The 18,855-nt window shown below is 44.0% G+C and overlaps 1 protein-coding gene across 4 annotated transcripts in view; it reads left to right on the top strand.

The window, feature by feature from the left end:
• grb10b (growth factor receptor-bound protein 10b) overlaps positions 1-18,855 on the top strand; it is a 94,377-nt gene that overhangs the window by 9,043 nt on the left and 66,479 nt on the right. For 3 of the 4 annotated variants that reach the window (XM_072680175.1, XM_072680176.1, XM_072680173.1), the window contains exon 2: positions 14,766-14,876. In XM_072680175.1, coding sequence (XP_072536276.1) covers positions 14,826-14,876 — 51 coding nt within the window. In that variant the 5' untranslated portion in view covers positions 14,766-14,825. Of the gene's footprint in view, positions 1-14,765; positions 14,877-18,855 lie in introns of those variants that run through there. The other variant, XM_072680177.1, reaches the window with a different exon arrangement.

Raw genomic sequence — 18,855 nt, 5'->3', positions numbered from 1 at the left:
GCCCTTTCAGCTTCAAGTACAGCTCGGCTTGACCCGCCATCCCTTAAGATCCACGGAAGACGAGCGTCCAGGCTATTTTCTGTCCTGGCACCGAAGTGGTGGGTGTCCGATCGTCTTCAAACGCAGACTGAAGCTCTTCCAAGAGTACTGTGTAGTGTAGTATTGAGTATTGTGGTCTCCATACTGGCTTTTGTGTTTTAATAGCGTCTGTGTTTAGAGGGATCTTTTGGATCCTAGCCTGTACAAACTAACTTAGGGTATTTTCTAAGTAAACAGTCAAGCACTTTTGTAAGTCGCTCTGGAGAAGAGTGTCTGCTGAATGGCTTAAATGTAAATGTGTGTGTTTGCTCACTAGTGTGTATGTGTGTGTTCACTGCATGGAAGGCACATTTCATACAGGCATACAGGTCAAACTGCTGCTTACAGGACTGTAAAATACAGCAAGGTTGCTTGTATTTGGAAGTGTGTATACATACATGTACAGGTGTGGTTCAAAGTTTACTTGCACACATCACATGGACATGAGTGTCATGGCAATATTCTGGGATTATAAGTTATAAGATAACTGCTGCATAAGTAGGCCTGTTACAGTAACTAAATTTTCTGTCCCAGAAATGTAATGTGATATGATTAGTCATTTAAGACCATTTTATGCCACTGATATATTAAATTAACATAATCATACAGTTACTTCATTTTAAAGTGCAGTGGACTTTTTGAACATTAAGACAAAAAAGTAAAAAAGAAATCATAAATAAATAAAATAAAACGACATATATTGATTATATACTGATCTGGTTAAACATTGGCAGTTAATCCATCTGTACCTGTCTCAATCCGCTCTGTGTGTATGAAGGTGCCATTATTGGTCATTACATGTCCTGCACTCTCTTCCTACACTATAGAGGACAATAAGTCAATGTAACGATTGTGACATACCTATGCAAATAGGTCTTACTTTTTTTTTTAATCAACACCGTGTCAAAATTGAGCTTTATGCTGTTGGTAGCCCTCAACAAGCTTCTGGCAAAATTCTGGGTGGATATTCGACCACTGTTATTGCCAGAATTGGTAGTTTTCTGAACTATTCCCTGGCACAGAACCAACTTATAAGCACAGTTCACGTTTTTGCGATAAAGTTGAGCTCAGGATTTTGAGATGGCTATTCCAAAAGCGTAATGTTAGGCTGTACTTTACCATGACAATACTTTATCACATCGTAATACATTTGATCATGGTACACTATGTTTTTCTAAGCATATCGAGGGTATCGTCAGTGCTTAAAGAACATGGATCTACTGCACATTTCATTACAAACAGTGTAATTGCTCTGGTTAAATTTCTCTAAAGTGGTTAAAGTGCAGCATATTTTGAGTGAAAGTCACTGTACTGTACTGTACGGGAGCTTATTTGAAGAGTAGTTTTTAAGAATCTGTCGCTACCTATGCATTTTAACTGTGATCACGTGTATCGCAGTTAACATCGCGTATCTTGAAAATGACTTTTAAATACCGGGATAGAATTTTTTTTTTACCATATCGCCCAGCCGTACTTAGAAGTATGTCTTTTTGGTCATTCTGTTGAAACGTCCGGTTGTGTCCAGTCTAGCTAATAGTTAGAGGCTAGTCTAGATGGGTTCAAGGACCTTTCCCTGGAGCAGGTGCTAGCTAATCTTTTGAAATGCCCTGGACTTTCAAACAAGTAGGGGTTTTGATGTTACTCCCGACCACCTCTTGTTCCATCTCAATATTTTTATCTCCAAGGATTCTTTAATAAAAGCAATGGTTTTATATAGGGCTGGGCGATATGGCTAAAATACTATATACATACTATAAATACTATATACATGTGATCACAGACTAAATACAGCAGTAGCGACAGAACTACTGTTCAGAACTACTATTCAGATTCTCTCCCTTACTGAACACAGTGATTTCTATTCATCTGCTGAACTTCATCTAATTAAACCAGTCTAATCACACTGTTCATACTGAAACCCGCAGCTGATCAGTCTTTATTAGGCACTAAAAACATCCTCCACATGCTTAGAAGAGCATATCGTGTATCAGGATAGTGAAATTCATCACAATACGATAAAATATCGTCATATTGCCCAGCTCCAGTTTTTTTTTATAGCTCTAGAGCCAGAACCCTTTGGATGCTCACCTGATGGATTGGAAACCTGTTAAAGTAAAGTATCTTTTTAGTCCTCTGTAGAGCCGTTCTGCTGAGCGTACAGCCTGGGCTGAAATGAGATGGGGAGTCCTGTGCTAACTCTGGATTTACTTTCCTGTGCAACACAAGCCATGTGGCTAGCCTTGTGGCTAGCTGTGAGCCAGCAATTTGCAGCTTGGGTGCGAACCGAATGAGAGAGGCTGAGAAGAGCTTTAGCAAACACTGTTGAAGAAGTCCATTCTGTGGTGTTGGCTTCCTGGTCAGCTAGCCAACTCCAGCTTATCCAGATCACTCTATACACCACGATGGGTCCTGTTTTGAACAGGTCTATGAGTGTGGAAACCTCTGCCACATGTAAACGCTGCTTCTCTGTAGGTTAAAAGCTTAGCTTGTGAAACTTTGCAGCTTTGCTGTTGCTCAGAAGATGATAACTGTCAAATCTCGAGGACACTTCACAATACATGACTTAGCAGAATGGCTATATAATGATGTATTATGTGTATTTTGCATTTTCATCCTTACATTAAGAGTTTGTGAAATGAACAATGTCCCAAATACAGTTTTTCCTCACATATTACACCCAGTTGTCCTTTTCTCAAACACACAAATGGGTTACCAGGTGTGATTTCTCATTGTTGGCGACAGCCGGACGATTTAGCTTTCGTCTGAAATGGCTGTGGGTCATACTGATTTCTATAGGCTGTTGTAAGTGGCATTGGGGTCCAAGCACTGGGCGCCATAACCGATCCAGTAAAGCACAAAGGATGGGCATTGTTTTTTAGAATGGGCTCTGTTTGCTACAGCAACTTGAGTAAGCTGTTGATCCTACAGCAGTTCCTCCTGAATTTGAGCCAGAACTTCATGTAAAGGTTTCTTCTGGGAATGAATGTTGTCTTACTTGGAGAGTAAGTGACTGTTAAGTAGTCACTTATGTAAGTGCACACCTGTAAAGACCACTTATCCACCAAGTCTGTATTGTGAATCCGTAACAGCTACTGTCCCATCTAACCCCCATCACCATGTTGTACAGATAGGGATCTTACAGTACAGCCTATCAAGTTGCATTGGAAAAGAGACTTGGCTTGGCTTGTGGCGGGTATGTTAAATTGTGGCAAGAGAAAGGGGAGAAAAGGGATGCTGTTAGGGGTATGATGATACACTTTGGATTGGATCTTCTCATATTTGGAACAACATTTCAATGAAGAAAGTTGTTGTACTGATGGAGGAGGCTGGAGTTGTGTGCTGCTCTGGGGTTTTACCGTGGGAGCAGGGCTGCCATCATGACCAGAAACCCTGTACTTTTCTGCTGTTCAAGTCAAGGCTGTAGTTCATAAACACCAAACGGGAATTTCAAGCAATTATGGCAAATTATATCGACGCCGCTGTCGAACAAAAAACTGGTATCTTCAGACATCTGCTGTACATGTGATGAAGGAATGAACAGTGCAAACAGGTGGTGTGGTCTCAATAGTCCTTCAATGTGCCTGGAACTGAGGAGCAGCTTCGCTATTCAACTGTGTTGGTTTTATAGCTAATTATTTTGGCTAATATTATGCCTCAGTATAATTTTTTGCCTTTTAGCTTCAAATATTCCCATTAATTCCTATAATTACCTGTTTTTTTTCCATTAATTCCCATGGTAAATTGAATATTCCATGTATTTTCTGCCATTTGTTTAAGAGTGCAGTAATCTGCAAAGGCATTCATAAGACGCTGGGTGATATGACCTTCAATTAATACCATGATTAATTGAAATTGTACCACAGTTATGATTAATGAACATGTACATACACTGCTCAAGTTGCTCAGTTGGCCCTAAGTTCTCCTCCTGTTGCTTTCTACTTTCCTGTTCCTGTGTGTGTGTGTGTGTGTATATATATATATATATATATATATATATATATATATATATATATATATATATATATATATATATATATACACACACACACACACAGTAGTGTGTTTTTTAAAGGGGTAAAATACAGGAAAACACACATACACAAGAACTTTCTAAAGTGTAAATAATTAGCATGGACAATATAACGTCGATTAGAGGTTCTAAATGTCTGTTTCAATTAATTGGCGATGAACTGCCCAGCCGTAATTCCACCAAACTCTTGTTGTGTAAAAGTGGCTTAGAAAAGTGACGTGTGACACAGTTGGACTTAAGCTTACCCGGTCATATTGTCGTGACGACCAGTATTGTCCAGTATTGTTACGGCAAGTCTGATTGATTGGTCTGCCAGCTGCAGTGGTTCCAGATTATGGTTTTAAACCAGTTTATTAGGATAACTCTAGTTAAATGTCGTTATAATGGTGCATATACACACACACGTGTGCACACACACACACACTCCAGAACGCTTTCCAGCAATTAATCTGATTAAGCACTTAAATTTAATTTAGTCGTTCAGCAAAGCTTTTAGTGTTGTCCAGGCATGGTCCAGAGCCGTGTCTAATCAGAAGCTAAACAGAGCAGGACCTGAGATTAGTGCAGTCTCGCCCCAGCCAGGAGAGAGGGAAGGGAGAGTGCTGTTCCTGACCCCTGCCAGATGAAGTGGGTGGTGGTGGTGGTGGTGGGGGTGGGGGTGCTCTGGGAAATGGCTCATAAATATGCATGTCTCCCCAGCTACCCAGCCCCGCCCCCACTGGGCAGTCCTTTCCGCCTCTGGACACCACAGCTGGACTGCACAGCCCACATTCCAGCACCTCTCTCTCTCTCTCTCTCTCTCTTTCTCGCTCTCAGTCCCACTCTGCCTCTCTCCCTCATCTTTGCACTTTGCCCTACAAATCAATGTGTGCCATTCAGTTGCTCTCCTCCCAATACCCCATGTGGAAAGAATGTGCTCCCGGCATTCCTGAGGAGATGGAGTATTTGGGATAATGGTCTCCAGAGGTATTCCTGAGAAGCGGCACGCTGTACGTGGCTTGTGTAAGGATAGAGTTAAACTGGCAGAAACGAGCGTACATACTGGTCCGTGTTTATCTCTCATTAGCTGAAAGCATGCGCCCTATTCTACCATTGGGTGATGGTAGCGCTGTTAAGCGTCAGAAATAATTCATGCACACGTTCAGAAGTGGCCGAGTGGGATCAGCAGGCTTTTCTGATGGGTGAGTAACAGGTAATAGCGCTTACAGTGCTGAGCAGTACAGGGCTGGATTCCGAGCAGGACTTCTCCAGGCCTTTTCTCCTCACTAGACCCAGTAGACCTGGACCTATCTAACTAGAGTCAGCTAGAGTAGTGCCTAGCAACACGCTCCCTTTAAGGCTTGGTACATTTATCATAAAGTACGTCAGTATCATTAAAACTAATAACATTTCTAAAACCGATATTATATTCGCTTCAGTGGGATTCGCTACAATGAGGGCAGTGGTGGTTTAGCGCTTAGAGCTCCGCGCAGTTGATGACCGAGTTGTGGGTTCGATATCCGGGCTCGGCAAGCTGCCACTGGAGCAAGGCCCTTCATCCTCCCAGCTCCCCAGGCTGCCCACCGCCCGCTCCGGACATGTATGCTAACGGTCACTGTGTGTGTGTTTGATCACTAGTGTGTGTGTGTGTCTGTGTGTTCACTGCACGGATGGGTTAAAGGCAGAGGCCAAATTCCTTCTGTGTCCAACACTAATGGTGAATATGGTTGTCCTGTCCTGTCCTGTCCTGTGTCACAAAGCAAAATTTACGTCAAGTTCAGCTTTGAATAGCTACGCAAATGCATGTCCACAACCAACAGTGCTGACCTCTGAAGGGGCGGCCCAGCTCTAATGTTAAGGTTAGCAGTGTCAGCATGATCTTTTCCTTCCCACTTGCTGTAAATACACCATAAATCAGGAGACCGTATTATAATTTTTGGTGAATTGGTTGTTTATTGTATGTGAATTAGCCTGCTGAAGTTTCTACTTGACTGGGAGGAGTTGACACGCAGTTCACCGACTGCCCCAACCACAGCAGTTACATACAGTTTATACCAAAACCCAGTGTGCTCCACTCTACTGTAGCGAGTATATAATTATCTGGCATGATGGTATCGGACTGGTATCGGGTATCGACCGATATGCAAAGTTTACATATCAGTATCGGTATCGGAACTGATATCAGTGCATCCCTATAGGGCATATGTATGTACTCTGTTAATGGCAGCTGTGTTAGCAGGCCTGCTACGTTCTAAGATAGCTCCGAGCTAAGCGCAGCTCCACGCGCAGATCCATCCACAGCACTCCAGCTCTGCTCTTTGCTCTCGCCTCTACAGCGTTATCCTGATCGTTTGTATGAATAGCAAGTCAGCTAATACTAGATTGCTAACAGCTCCAAAACGGAGGACCAGGCTTCCGGTCCAGCCCAGGGCACTCCCATTTCACCAAGGAATGGTGAGCTGCAAATGTCTAGTGTGGGCCACAGCTTAATACCAGATATAGATAGATTGTGTGTGTGTGTGTGTGTGTGTGTGTGTGTGTGTGTGTGTGTGTGTGTGTGTGTACAGTACGCTTATTGTAGCGCTGAGTTCATGCCCAGTGTGGCAGTGGTAAAAGCACTGGTAAAAGTCTGTTGGGAGAATGTCAGCAGTTGGACAAGGTTGTGCAAAAATAAGAGCCTTCCAAAGATGCAGGATGTTTGGTACCTTCTAGCATGTGCGCCTCATGTGTTGCTGTTTTGATACGGAACAGCCGGGCCTATAAATAACCCACATATTTTCGAGTGCGTCCCGATTTGGAAGAGCAGCGAACACTGTTTCGGAGTGCGCTGCACTTCCGGCGCTGCCCCGTAAACCTTCCATAGGGAATTTCTGTGGTCACGCTGGCACAGACCTCTCACTCTCCAAAATCCGGCAAAATCCTGTGTTTTCCGAGCTCTTTGACCTAGGTTGGGAGCAGGTTCACTGTACAGTGGACTCCTGTAAAGTCAGATTTTTCAAAAATTAATAAATGTATGAATTCTTTACTTTTAGTAATCTGTGGATTCTTTCTCGGCTGCTAGGATGCATTTGTATGTGGGCTTTTTTTTTGGGGGGGGGGGGGTGTTCTGATTCCTCTGTATTAGAGGATTTAGTGTTCCTTTCCTTCAGTCTGCTGTGGATATAAGTGCTGAGATTTATGGTATAATGAGGCTCTGGCAGCACAAGCGTAGCGAAGAATATATGGCAATATGTCTCCCATGATGCACCCGCGGACTGAGATCGCGCCAGCTTTCTCTAACGGCTCTGGAGCTGTAGGTTGCGTAACAGGGCACTCTTTCTTCCCTCCATCCCTCCGTCCTGCCCGCTTTGTTAGCGCTGTCAAAAATGTGATCTCCACAAAGTCACAGAGAACACAGTAGCACAGTAGTATGTAGCGTAGCGTGGACTATGAATAGTAGCACAAGACAGTATGGCCTGAAATGATTGATTTGAAAATGGGACGAATCAGTGAGGGCAAATGTTGAATATCAGTGAAATCTCACTGCATAAAACCCAGAGGCCTTATAAATGTGGAGGCCGGCCACTGGTTGGAATAGGAATGGGAGTTGTAGTAATGCTCATCAAGGTGTCTGTTTACAGAAGATGTCCCGCCCTTCAACAAAAGGAGCCAATCGGTGTGCTGGTTATACACCGCACATGGTGGCGCACCATCCCTCGATGCAGAGCTCTGTGCAAGAGCAGTTTGCAATTGTGTGCATCATTGAGCCGAACGCTACGAACTATTCACAAGGTTTTTATAAGATTGTTTCAGTGGTTTCCAGTATCTGCAAAGATGTGCAAAGCCGTCAAGTGGGGCTACTTGCCTATAAGGACTCTAAACACAATCATCTTGGTGAATATTTGTGGCATTTAGCTGACGCTCTTATCCAGAGCGACTTACAAGGTTACTCATATTACAGAGGTGGGCCAGTGTAGTGTTAGGAGTCTTGCCCAAGGACTCTTATTGGTGTAGCGCAGCATAGTCACCTAGACCGGGAAACGAACCCCAGTCTCCCACATGGTGTGGTAGCTCAGTGGCAGGTAGTGGTGTTATCTGCTGCGCCACACCAACCAACGAATATGAGGGAGAGTAGGCCTGCAGTGACCCTGGCAAATATGCTTCTTCAATTGGGCACTGGATCTGTGAGGCTAATGTTGCTAACAAATACTAGAATAAGTCCATAGTCACTCAAATCTCTTCTGTAAATATGTGCCAACACATTTCTCACAGTCCGCTCAAGTAACATCCAGCTCTTCTTTAAGGGAGGGGGGGGGGGTCTCATTGTTCTAGCTCACAGTAAGTCATAGGCTGTTCTAATCCACACCAACAAGTCTGCAGCACCTTCAAGGAGAACCCGCTTTGGTTTGAGCTGGTTGCCACGTATTTACAGGAATTATTTGAGAGAGCGACGTTTGCAACGTTCTAGTTGTGAGTTGGGTGAAAGCTTAGATCTGGGGTGGGAGGAAAATTCCCTTATTTTTCATATAAATAATCATAATTAGCAGAATAATTGTATTTTTTTGTTGTTTATTGTGTGCAACTATTAAAGTATTTATATAGTATATCAAAGTGTAGTATATTGAAGTATATTTATAAAAAAAGTATATTTATATAATAGTATATTTAAAAGTATATTAAAGTACAGGCCTGACGTGGCCAATTTGACCCAATCTTTTTTTTTTTTTTTTTTTTTTTTTCTTTTTCTTTTTTTAAAGCTGTCAATACTTAACAGCCCCCAACTGACGACAGAAACCCCTTACTCACCGCCGTCCTCCAAACGTGTTGCAGCATGAAGGCAGGAGTTCGAACGTTCTACTGCTCTGATTGTTCCAGCTCTCCTGGATTCATCCCTCTAGCATTTCTATGACGTTCTCTTCGCTCGCTCGCTCGCTCGCTCGCTCTCTCTCTCTTTCTCTCTTTCTCTCGCGCTTCCCTCTGTCTGCTCTCACTCATTCACACGTTCATGTCATTTTCCGAGGTCAATCAGCTAGCTCTATGCATGCTTCTTCTTGGCTCGCTCAGTCCAGGTGAGAATAATTGAGACTTCCTTGGTGGAACGGTGCAGTCCAGCGTTAGCCCTGGGATGGGCTTCGTTTCTGAGCTATAACTGGGACTGAAACCTTGGTTACTTTTTGGGGCCTCTTAGGGAGCCTTGCTGGGCTACACTGCTAAGAAACCTGCACCTTTATACTGCAGAAATCCTCTTGTTTTTCAGGGGATCATTTTCACCTTGCATGTTTCTGAGCTGAGCCCTGCCACTAGTGATTGAGATGCTGTTGGATGGATGGAGGAAAGTCAGTTGGCTAACTTGCTACTCTGAAATCCAGGCAGTAAGGTTCCTACTCATTATCTTCAGCAGTTGTGCCAGCCTGAAAGTGTCAAAATATATATATATATATAGGGCTATGTTGAATAAAACATAATAATACATGCTGTTTTAGTAGGATCCAGCCCCTCAAAGCACCTCCACAGTAGAGCAGGTCAACGAGGTCTGATCAGCACCCGCTCCTGGCGTCCAGCGATTGACCTGTGACGCGCTAAAGGAAAGAGCACTTCAGAGAAATGTTAGTACAGTTTCAATCAGGATTTACTTGAAATAGCCGGTGGCTGGTGGCGATCCCAGATCTGGCCTTCGCTCCAGTGCTAATCACAGCAGGACATTAAAGTTCACCCTGTTCAGTGTAAGCACTCATGAACTTCTTACCGCAAAGCCACGATTTAGTCACTGCCTCGGCACAATCCAGCTATTGTGATGGACGCAAGGCTCCTGCGCGAACGTCCCGCGAACACGCACATCTTGCACGTGTAATTCACGCCCATCAGTTTGTCTTTAATTTGCTTCAGGGTTTATTTCACACCTGAGCCGGTGCTGGTGGAGCGTAGCACTCTCCATATTGAGGTGTGGATGCATGTGTTAGAGGAAGCATGTGACCATCATAGCCAGAGGTCTAGCATCATCAGCAGCAGCAGTAGCAGAACGGTTCCACTTGAGAAAAAGTTAAGGCAGAACCACTGAGTAGAACATGGCACGAGCACCACAGTCTTGTAAAATCAGTGGGTTCTGGGATGTCTGGTTGAAGGTCCATATTTGTTCCGTCAGTCGTGAGCAGATGTGGTACTTTTTCTCTCTTTATATGCAGCATATCAAAGACTTGTTATTGACCTGAGGCCCCTTGTGTTTCCCAGCTTTTGATTTCACGCATCCACGCATGCTAGCCAGGGATTCCTGGAAGTCACAATTAAAGTGGCATTGACTTGTTCCTGAACTTTGGCAGCAAGAAATGAAGAAATGCAAGAAATGTTCTGCCTTGTTGCTTGGAGATGGACGTTCTTCGTGAGTCCCTTGTTAAAATCTGACTGACATGGCAGTCAGAGCTGGGTTATCTTCGGTTCTAGCTCTTCAGCCGTTGACGTCCACTGCAGGATGGCACTTGCTTCTGCCGCTGGAGGTCAGAACGATTGAACGCTAGTTAAACAGTAACTGATAAAACCGAGGGCCAAATGGCAATAGGCTTCATTCACACCTGGCATTAACAAAGGCGTCCTGGGTGGTCCGATCACTAGGGGCCAACACAAAGTACAGATGTGAATGGCATATTGTGGCCCGAGGACTCCTTGTAATCTCATCACTCTAATTTTTATTATTAGTAGTATTAATAATAGCAGGGTTTGTTGAGGACATAAGTCACAGTGACTACCAGTTCATGCACTGGGCCACTTTTACAGTCTTCAGCAGGACTTGAGTTTAGGAAGTGTTTGTAGCTCAGGGTCCGCTGAAGTATAGGCCTCCAGATTCTTAAACTAGCGTGACTTTCTCCATGTTTGACATGCCAATGAGAAGTGAACACTTTTCCCCCATAAGCCAGTTCAGCTTGATTGGATATCAGCTAAGTGAACAGTGGGGTCATGGCTAAAGATGGAGTACAGGAAGGAGGTGACAACTCAGTCATTCTGAGGTCAATTGGCAAAGCATTTGAACTCATTTTGAGCATCCTGTCACTATCACTACAGTCTTTAGAGATTGTGTCCTGTTCGAGTTTCAGCCAATCACATGCAAAACCACATTCAGAGGTTGCCAGCGAAGACTTTGACCACATTCAACATAAGCGTGAATGGAATTTGAATGTTGGGGAGGTTCTGATCTCATTCAGTGGATCGGGATAGGGATGTTTTAGTTCATTGGGGATTGGCTACTTTAAGACCCATTCAGTTCCGATCCTTTGTTTTTTGTTTTTTTTACCACAGTGTTCTAGCAGAGTGGCCTCTGGTTTCCTCTAGGCTTCATTAAAAGACACTATTCATAGCCTGTAGCAGTAAGGAGGTTTCTCAGAAGGTATCAGGGCAGAAAAACCTCTGTGGAGCGTTGAAACTGAACTGGGTTTTTTTTGGGCATATGGATCAATAGTGTGTCTTATGAAGCATACACTGAAAAGAACACCCTGCTCTACAGTGAAGCATGTTCAGTGGCTCGGTGATGCTCTGGGGCTGCTTTGCTTCCTCTGGCACTGGACACCTGCAGTGTGGAAAATCAGGAAATCCTAGAAGAAAACATCATGCCTTCTGTGAGGAAGCTGAAGCGTGGGGGTCATTAGACCTTCCAACAGGACGACAATCCCAAGCATACCTTATAGTTCACCAGGGCTTGGTTTCAGAAGAAGTCCTGGAAGATTCTGGAGTGGTCGTCACAGTCGTCTGACTTGAACCCCATAGAAAATTATTGGGGCGGTTTTTGGTGGGCTAAGCTTCCTCAGGAACCCTGCCAGAAGCTGGGGTCTGGCTAGGCATCACGTTTGCTCTTCTCAGTACTAACGACGCTCGTCATGAAGGGGTCGAGTAATTCTGAGACTGCAGTCATCATTAAGGGTGGCGTTATGTGTTGAAGATAAACCTAACCTAAACCCTTTGCTTTTTATTTGGGATCGTAAAGTCTCTTCTTGCCACACTGGGGAGCGTGCTAAATTGCAAAGTAGATCCAAGTAAGAAGTGGGGGCTTAAGTAAAAAGACCCCATGCATCACAGATGCTCTTCTCCAGGTTAAGTTGTGGTCAGAGGACCACAGAGGACCTCCGGCACTACGGTATGTGTGTGGACGTACGCTGCCAAGTGCTTTCAGTGAGGCCACATCTCCGCTCCATGGCTGACTGAACTCCAGGCATTGAACGTTTGAGGAGTGCCATTCAGTGCTACTCAGCGAGCCCGAACGCTGAGGCCGAGCACAGAAGGGTGTGCTGAATGAAAATGCTGTGCTACTGTATTCTGCCCCCTGATAAAATTGCAGCAGATACCTGTTAACAAAAGAGACGCTGTCTCCCCGCCATGGCCCACGGCGCGATCACATGATTTACGCCCATGACATCATCCCCCAGGGCTGCCCCCTCTTTTGTTGTGGTGGTGAGTGGAGACCATTGACCACTGTTGAAATGTTCAGATCCAGCTCCCTATTATGTAATGGCGGTGCCCGGAAACGAGGCCTTCTGGACCTGCTCTGGATAACACTGAGCTCTTAGTCCACAGTCACTAAGGATGTGCACTCTGGCTGATTTCAGTATCCGAACGGATATTCCGTGAACCATGGATTAGGGGGAAAAAAGGGTCTCTATCGTTCTAGCTAATGCTATTTGTAGTAATTAGCCAGGTTTCAGCCTTACTCACGTATATTCCTCAATCACATCCTTCCAGATTGTAAGCACGTTGCTTAATTCTGCAAAGGTTTAAGCATCCTTGACACGTCATTTGATTGAGAAATAGTAAACACAGCCACTGCAGCTAATCTAACATACTGCTATACAGTAAAAACAGGATGACAAATACAGGCATACCTCATAGTCCACCAAGGCTTGGTTTCAGAAGAAGTCCTGGAAGATTCTGGAGTGGTCGTCACAGTCGTCTGACTTAAACCCCATAGAAAAATAGTTGGTGGGATTTGAAGAAGGCGGTTGCAGCAGCAAGCCCTAGGATATTAGAGAACTGGAGGCCACCGTCCATGAGGAATGGGACAAGATTTCTCAGGAACGCTGCCTAATCTAACATACTACTATATTATCAGCACATGCTAAAGCATAGTAGCTCTGTCTTCCATAACATAAAACATTATAATCATCAATGTAGCCTTTCAGGAGTTTTTTTAGCATACTTTTAACTAGATCCTGCTAATACTCTCGTCCCTTGGTTTACATAATAGAAGCTTGGTGCTCATTATGTGATCGAGGTGTTGATTCAGGTGTAGTTTCAGGTTAGCCAAAGTGTGAATTGCAGGGGTGAGGCTAACTAAATGAATCGGGTGTGTATCCACATTGATGCTGACCTACAAAGCCAAGAATGGACCAGCCCTTCCGTACTCGATGGCAATGGTCAAAAGCCGATCCACACCAAGAGCCCTTCCAGCTTCAAGTACAGCTCTGCTTGACCTGCCATCCTTTAAAATCCACGGAAGACGAGTGTCCAGGCTTTTTTCTGTCCTGGCACCAAAGTGGTGTAACGAGCTTCCCCTGGGTGTCCGAACGGCAGAGTCGCTCGCTGTCTTCAAATGCACGCTGAAGACCCTCCTCCTCCGAGAATACTTTGGTGAAGTGTCGTGTTGAGTATTATGGTCTTCGTACTGACTTTTGCGTTTAATGGAATCTAAGATTAGAGGGATCTTTGCATCCTAGTCGATATAAACTAGCTAATGATATTTCTGAGTAAACAGTGAAGCCACTCTGGATAAGAGCGTCTTTCAGGTCTTGTATTTGGAGTTTCTTTTTGTCGGAGGACTATGAGGATCATTCCATATGCTTCCGTTTCTGTCTCATCTGGTGGTTTTAAGGTATATTTGAGATCATTATCCTGTTGTAAAGAGGATGGCTTTTACAGTTTCAGCCTGTAAATATTGCCAGATCCACTGGCACCAACACATCCTCAAAACATGATAGATCCACCCCTATCTTTCACAGTTTATTCTGAGTGAATCCACCCACACCTTGCCTGGATGTTCTGTTGCGTACTTTAAACATTTGAGTGTTGTGCTCCTCTATGATGGTCTATGCAAGCAATTGTTGCACAGTAGAACGGTGCACACCCTCTTAAAAAAAAGTCATATTGATTTGTCTTGCCAGTTTTCTTGCAGAGTTTTCTTGTTCCTCCAGATCTAATCTTGACCTCCACACTTCCCCTGAACTGCTTCCTATAGTCTTCTCCTAACTTGTGTACATTTTCGTTTTCAGATCTTTAAGCAGTTGCTTAGAGGAGCTGATGATTGCTGAGTGTTGGCACAAGATTTCGAGAGTAAGAGAATGCATAAAGCTTGGAAATTCGATTCAGCCTACAGTTCAAATTCATGTCGATTTGCAATTGGCCCAGATGTTTGGACGTTAGGAACTGCTGAAAATATGTAGCACTTCATATTCTTCATATGCATATTCTACTCAGACATCCAACCAAGCCTCAGGTTTCAGTATGCAGCCTATCTTTAATTTAGGTACATTTTGTTGACTGACTGTTGTTGCTCTTGTTCTCCTCTTGTTTACTGACCCTGTAAAACTATTTGGGTTAAGAAGTGCTCTGCGCTATATCTGTAGCCACTTAGACTCAACTAAGAAAGAGACCTTCCCCCCCCCCCCCCCTCTCCTCCCTCCTCCTGTGTTTCTGTGTAACTTACTAATGTTTGTATTCTTTTCAGGCTCATTCTACAGCTGTCAAAGGTGAATGTGATATCTGGAGGTCAACAACATTTGAGAACATGGCTGTGGCTGAATGTCCGGATTACTTCCTACACCATCCAAATTACCAGGTAATTTATTTTTTTTTTATTGTTAAAAACTGTAGCATCTGAAAGGCAGGGGTTTCAGATTGACTTACTAAAAGAAATGGATGTTATTTGCTACAGTTAACTGCTATGCTGCTATGCTATATAGGTTCTAGTAGGCCACGTGGCCATTTTTCAGCCTTTTCATTCATAAGACCATACGTGAGAGCTTGTGACTGGCAGTGCCGATCAACTACCCGCTGCAAGAAGTTCACTGCCTCAATGACTGAAATGCACCATCAAACCCTCAGCCACTTCTTCAGTAACGTCATCTGCCATGAGCGCAAAGTCCAGAAAATAGTGGAAGATGTTGGAAACCTCTGCCGGCATCACAATCCAGCCACTCCGAGCCTGGTGCCTAACCTGACAATAGAGCTGTCTGGCTTTCTGTGTGAACAGCTTGAGGGAGTGGGAGAGAGCCTTGCCCCTCGTTGTGAATGTACCTGTCGCGGCAAGTAGATTTAGAGCCTGAGCTTGAATGAAGACGAAGAGACAAAAAGAATGGCCATGGCATGGGGCTCGCATTCCTTTGGGCTGACCGCATCTGATTCACATGGCGTAACCTGACGCAAGAGCATCTAAACAAAGAATTAACTAGCTTGTTTTGAAGGGCTCGCTTAGCCATTGTCCTCGTCCACGTGCGGCAGTTCAGACCCAGTGGGGAATATCAATCAGCAGCATCGCCCCGCAGAGAACTGGCTTCGGGACAGCCCCTTTTATTTAACCGCAGCTTTCTGTTGCTTGTTTACCAAGCCCCCCTTTTGGGACGCTACTACAGGCAGCGAGGCATGGCTACTTTAATATGAAATGCTTGTTTCTTCCTGCGTTATTCTTTTGAAGAACCGGAGAGAGGGAGCCTGTAATTCATGGACTTGTGAAAAGGTGATCTAGGTTTTGCATTGTATGTAAATGAAGATGCTGGTTCTTTGTGGGTGATTTATGTAGCAGACAGTAGCAGGAGTCTGAGCTCTGGTCCGAGACTGCTGGCCTAGCTGCAGATTTTATTCAAAATAACATGCATCTGCCTCCTTGGATGGCGCCAGGCTCAGCCGGTCAGTGTGTGGAGCATTCAGTGGTTCATAACCATTACTTTTTGCTGAACTTCGAGCAGTTGGACGCTGGTAAAGTGCCCCTCTCAAAGCCCGTACTGGTCAGCAGCACGTTTGCCAGCTCCAGAAGATCTGCTCCTGAAATGTGGGTTTGTCATTAGCGGGACGCCCGTGCTGGCTTCATCTGCGTGCTGCTTAAGCCATTAAAGGCCCACCACTCTAGACACATCAGCAGTCTGAGAGCCGTAAATTTTTCGCCTTGAGTTTTATTGATGTCTTCAGAGTGAATCAAGTGGAGTTTTGGCAGCAGGCTGTTCCTGTTCCTGGAAGTCAGACTTCTAGTCGGCGGAACTTCTTGGAATTGGAAGATTCAGGATCTGGCTCTTTTATTTTGTTGTCTTAAGGAGAAGTTTTGGTTTGGGCTGAATTGAAATAGAAGCACCATTCACTTCCAGTGAGGCTGACAAAAACAGCACTGTGCTCATTTAAAAAAAAAAAAAAAAAAGGCAAAACGGGCCTGCAGTTCTCAGTTTTCTTTTCTTTCTGTTGCACCGTGGATGGATTTTGAAATGTTGATAATAAAAGGCTGCGGGAGGCTATTTTAAGAAGCCATGCAAATTCAGTTCACATGAATCTATTTAGATTGGCACTACCAAGCCAAAAGCCTGCCCTGCTGCACTCTTTTTGCTACTCCTTATAACATGCTAAGAGCACAACAGGTTCAGCTCCTGAACGTTCATCAGTTCACCCAACACCCCCCCCCCCCCCACACACACACACTCTTTAGCGCTATAATCCTTCCTCCTCTGGAATGCCCAGGGTATGAAGCTAAGCCGGGCCAAAATGTAACCTTTCTGTGCAGTAAGAGGGGGTACATAAGAACTGCTGAGTAAGGAGTTCACCCCAGGACTGACCTTTTAAACACTATGTGGAATTTTTTAATACACCTGTTCCGCCGCAAACTGTATGACCACTACTTCTCAACAACTTCCAGTGGCTGACCAGACAAACAGGTTCTGAAAAAACCCGGAAACTGTACTTATCAGGGTAAAATCGCGGTCAGTACCAAAATGATGTTGCGGTTTGTATGTTAGCTGTATCCACTCCACACATTCTGTGTTGACACCATACTTTCATATTTAAATTCTCAATATAAAGTCTGTTTACATTCATAATTGGACCTTAAAGACCATCATTTGGCTTGTACCTTTGGGGACTACAGTTTGCCTCTTCTGGCAGCACATTAGGGCTGCATGATAATGGACATTTGTGGACAAGTGTTTGAACCCAAAAGTCCAATCTGTGCCTTAAAATTCAGAAACCTTCCCAATGTTAACACAGTTCACACATTTGTGACCGTGTTGAGGTCAGGGCGTTGGGATAGCCATTCCAAAAGCTTAACATTAGCCTGCTAATTTTGTTGTGTCCAGTTTCTACCGTCTAGCTAAAGGGTTGAGGCTATGATGTTATGTATGTAGTCCTCCTTCATATAGTTTACATACGTTTGTATCCATTGTACAGCAGTGCTACGGATTTTGAGGCTCCACATAGGTCCCAGACCGTGACTTCGTCCTGACTAGTCTTTGACATGGAAGTAACATGGAAAAGAACTTAAACCCTTAAACTAGTAAATGGGGCACAAAGAAGCTACCAGTAAAGCTGGCCGATATGTAAAAATGTTAGATCACAATATTTAAAGACCCTTTTTATGATCTACGAGATGTGTCGCATTATTTCGTCATGTAGACAAAATGCACCAGCAGCGTATTTTTTTTTTTAAATACTGCCACCAAATACTGTCCCATACAGAGTACTGTGAGTTTTACTCAAAATATGCTGCACTCCATTGAATTAAATATGACTGATTACACTCAGTCGATAATCAGTGCTCTTTAAGCACAGACGATATCCACAATACACTCATAAAAGAAAACTGTGTACCACGATAACGAAAATATATCACCATAAGCTAGAATATTGTCATATTGCCCAGCTCTAGCTACCAGCTGTAGTCAGTCATGATCACTGACAGGAAGTTATAAGGCCTTTGCATGCATAAAAAACGTTGCCTTTTTTTTTTACTTTGTGTAGATTTTAGAGGTCCCCAATAAAAACGTGAATGCCAAATTCTACATGTGTAGCTATGAGGCAGTGGTGGGTCAGCGGTTAGAGCTCCGGGCTATTGATGATGAGGGTTGTGGGTTCGATACCCAGGCTCCTTGAGCAAGGCCCTTCACCCTCTCGCTTACTGTCCACTGTGTGTGTTTTCACTGGTGTGTATGTGTGTGTTCACTGCACGGGTGGGATACATGTGGAAGCCAAATTCCATCTGTGTCCGTCACAAATGGTCAGTGTGGTTGTTTAATGTTGTTTTAATGTTTAATGTGTTGGTCACTGGCACTCCTGTCAGTATACTCCTGTCCTATAGCAGTAAAATATGATCTATCATGCTGTCCTACAGTGACAGTAAATTATTTCATGGGCTATTGCGCATATTCTTAACTGTTTATGTGTCAGTCTGTCAAACCTGTGCATTGTTGGATATGTAGCAATATGTAAGCAATGCGTAAGCCAGCCATTGAAAGCAGAGTAGGGGTGCGGTATCGCCCTACAGTGCTGCTGCATTTAATTGTTAGGCTGCAAATCCATGTGTAATCAGGGTATTAGAACAGGTTTGACATTTTTGGTTGTTACCTTGGTTGGTTAAGCCCCTTTTCCCTGAAAAAAACAGTGGTGTGCCCATTGTAGAAGAAAGAAAGTGCACATAGCAGATTTATTGAGCTTAATAAAGCTTACATCCTCTCCAGCTACACATTTCAACCCATATTACCACATTAAAGCAGGAGTTTACTTTCCATTAATAGCCTATGGGTCACATTACAGAAACCTCTTGGTATCTTTTGCACAGAGAACAG

Source organism: Salminus brasiliensis, chromosome 5, assembly GCF_030463535.1.
Source record: "Salminus brasiliensis chromosome 5, fSalBra1.hap2, whole genome shotgun sequence".
Classification (NCBI taxonomy): Eukaryota; Metazoa; Chordata; class Actinopteri; order Characiformes; family Bryconidae; genus Salminus; species Salminus brasiliensis.
This window is presented reverse-complemented; position numbering and strand designations above follow the sequence as displayed.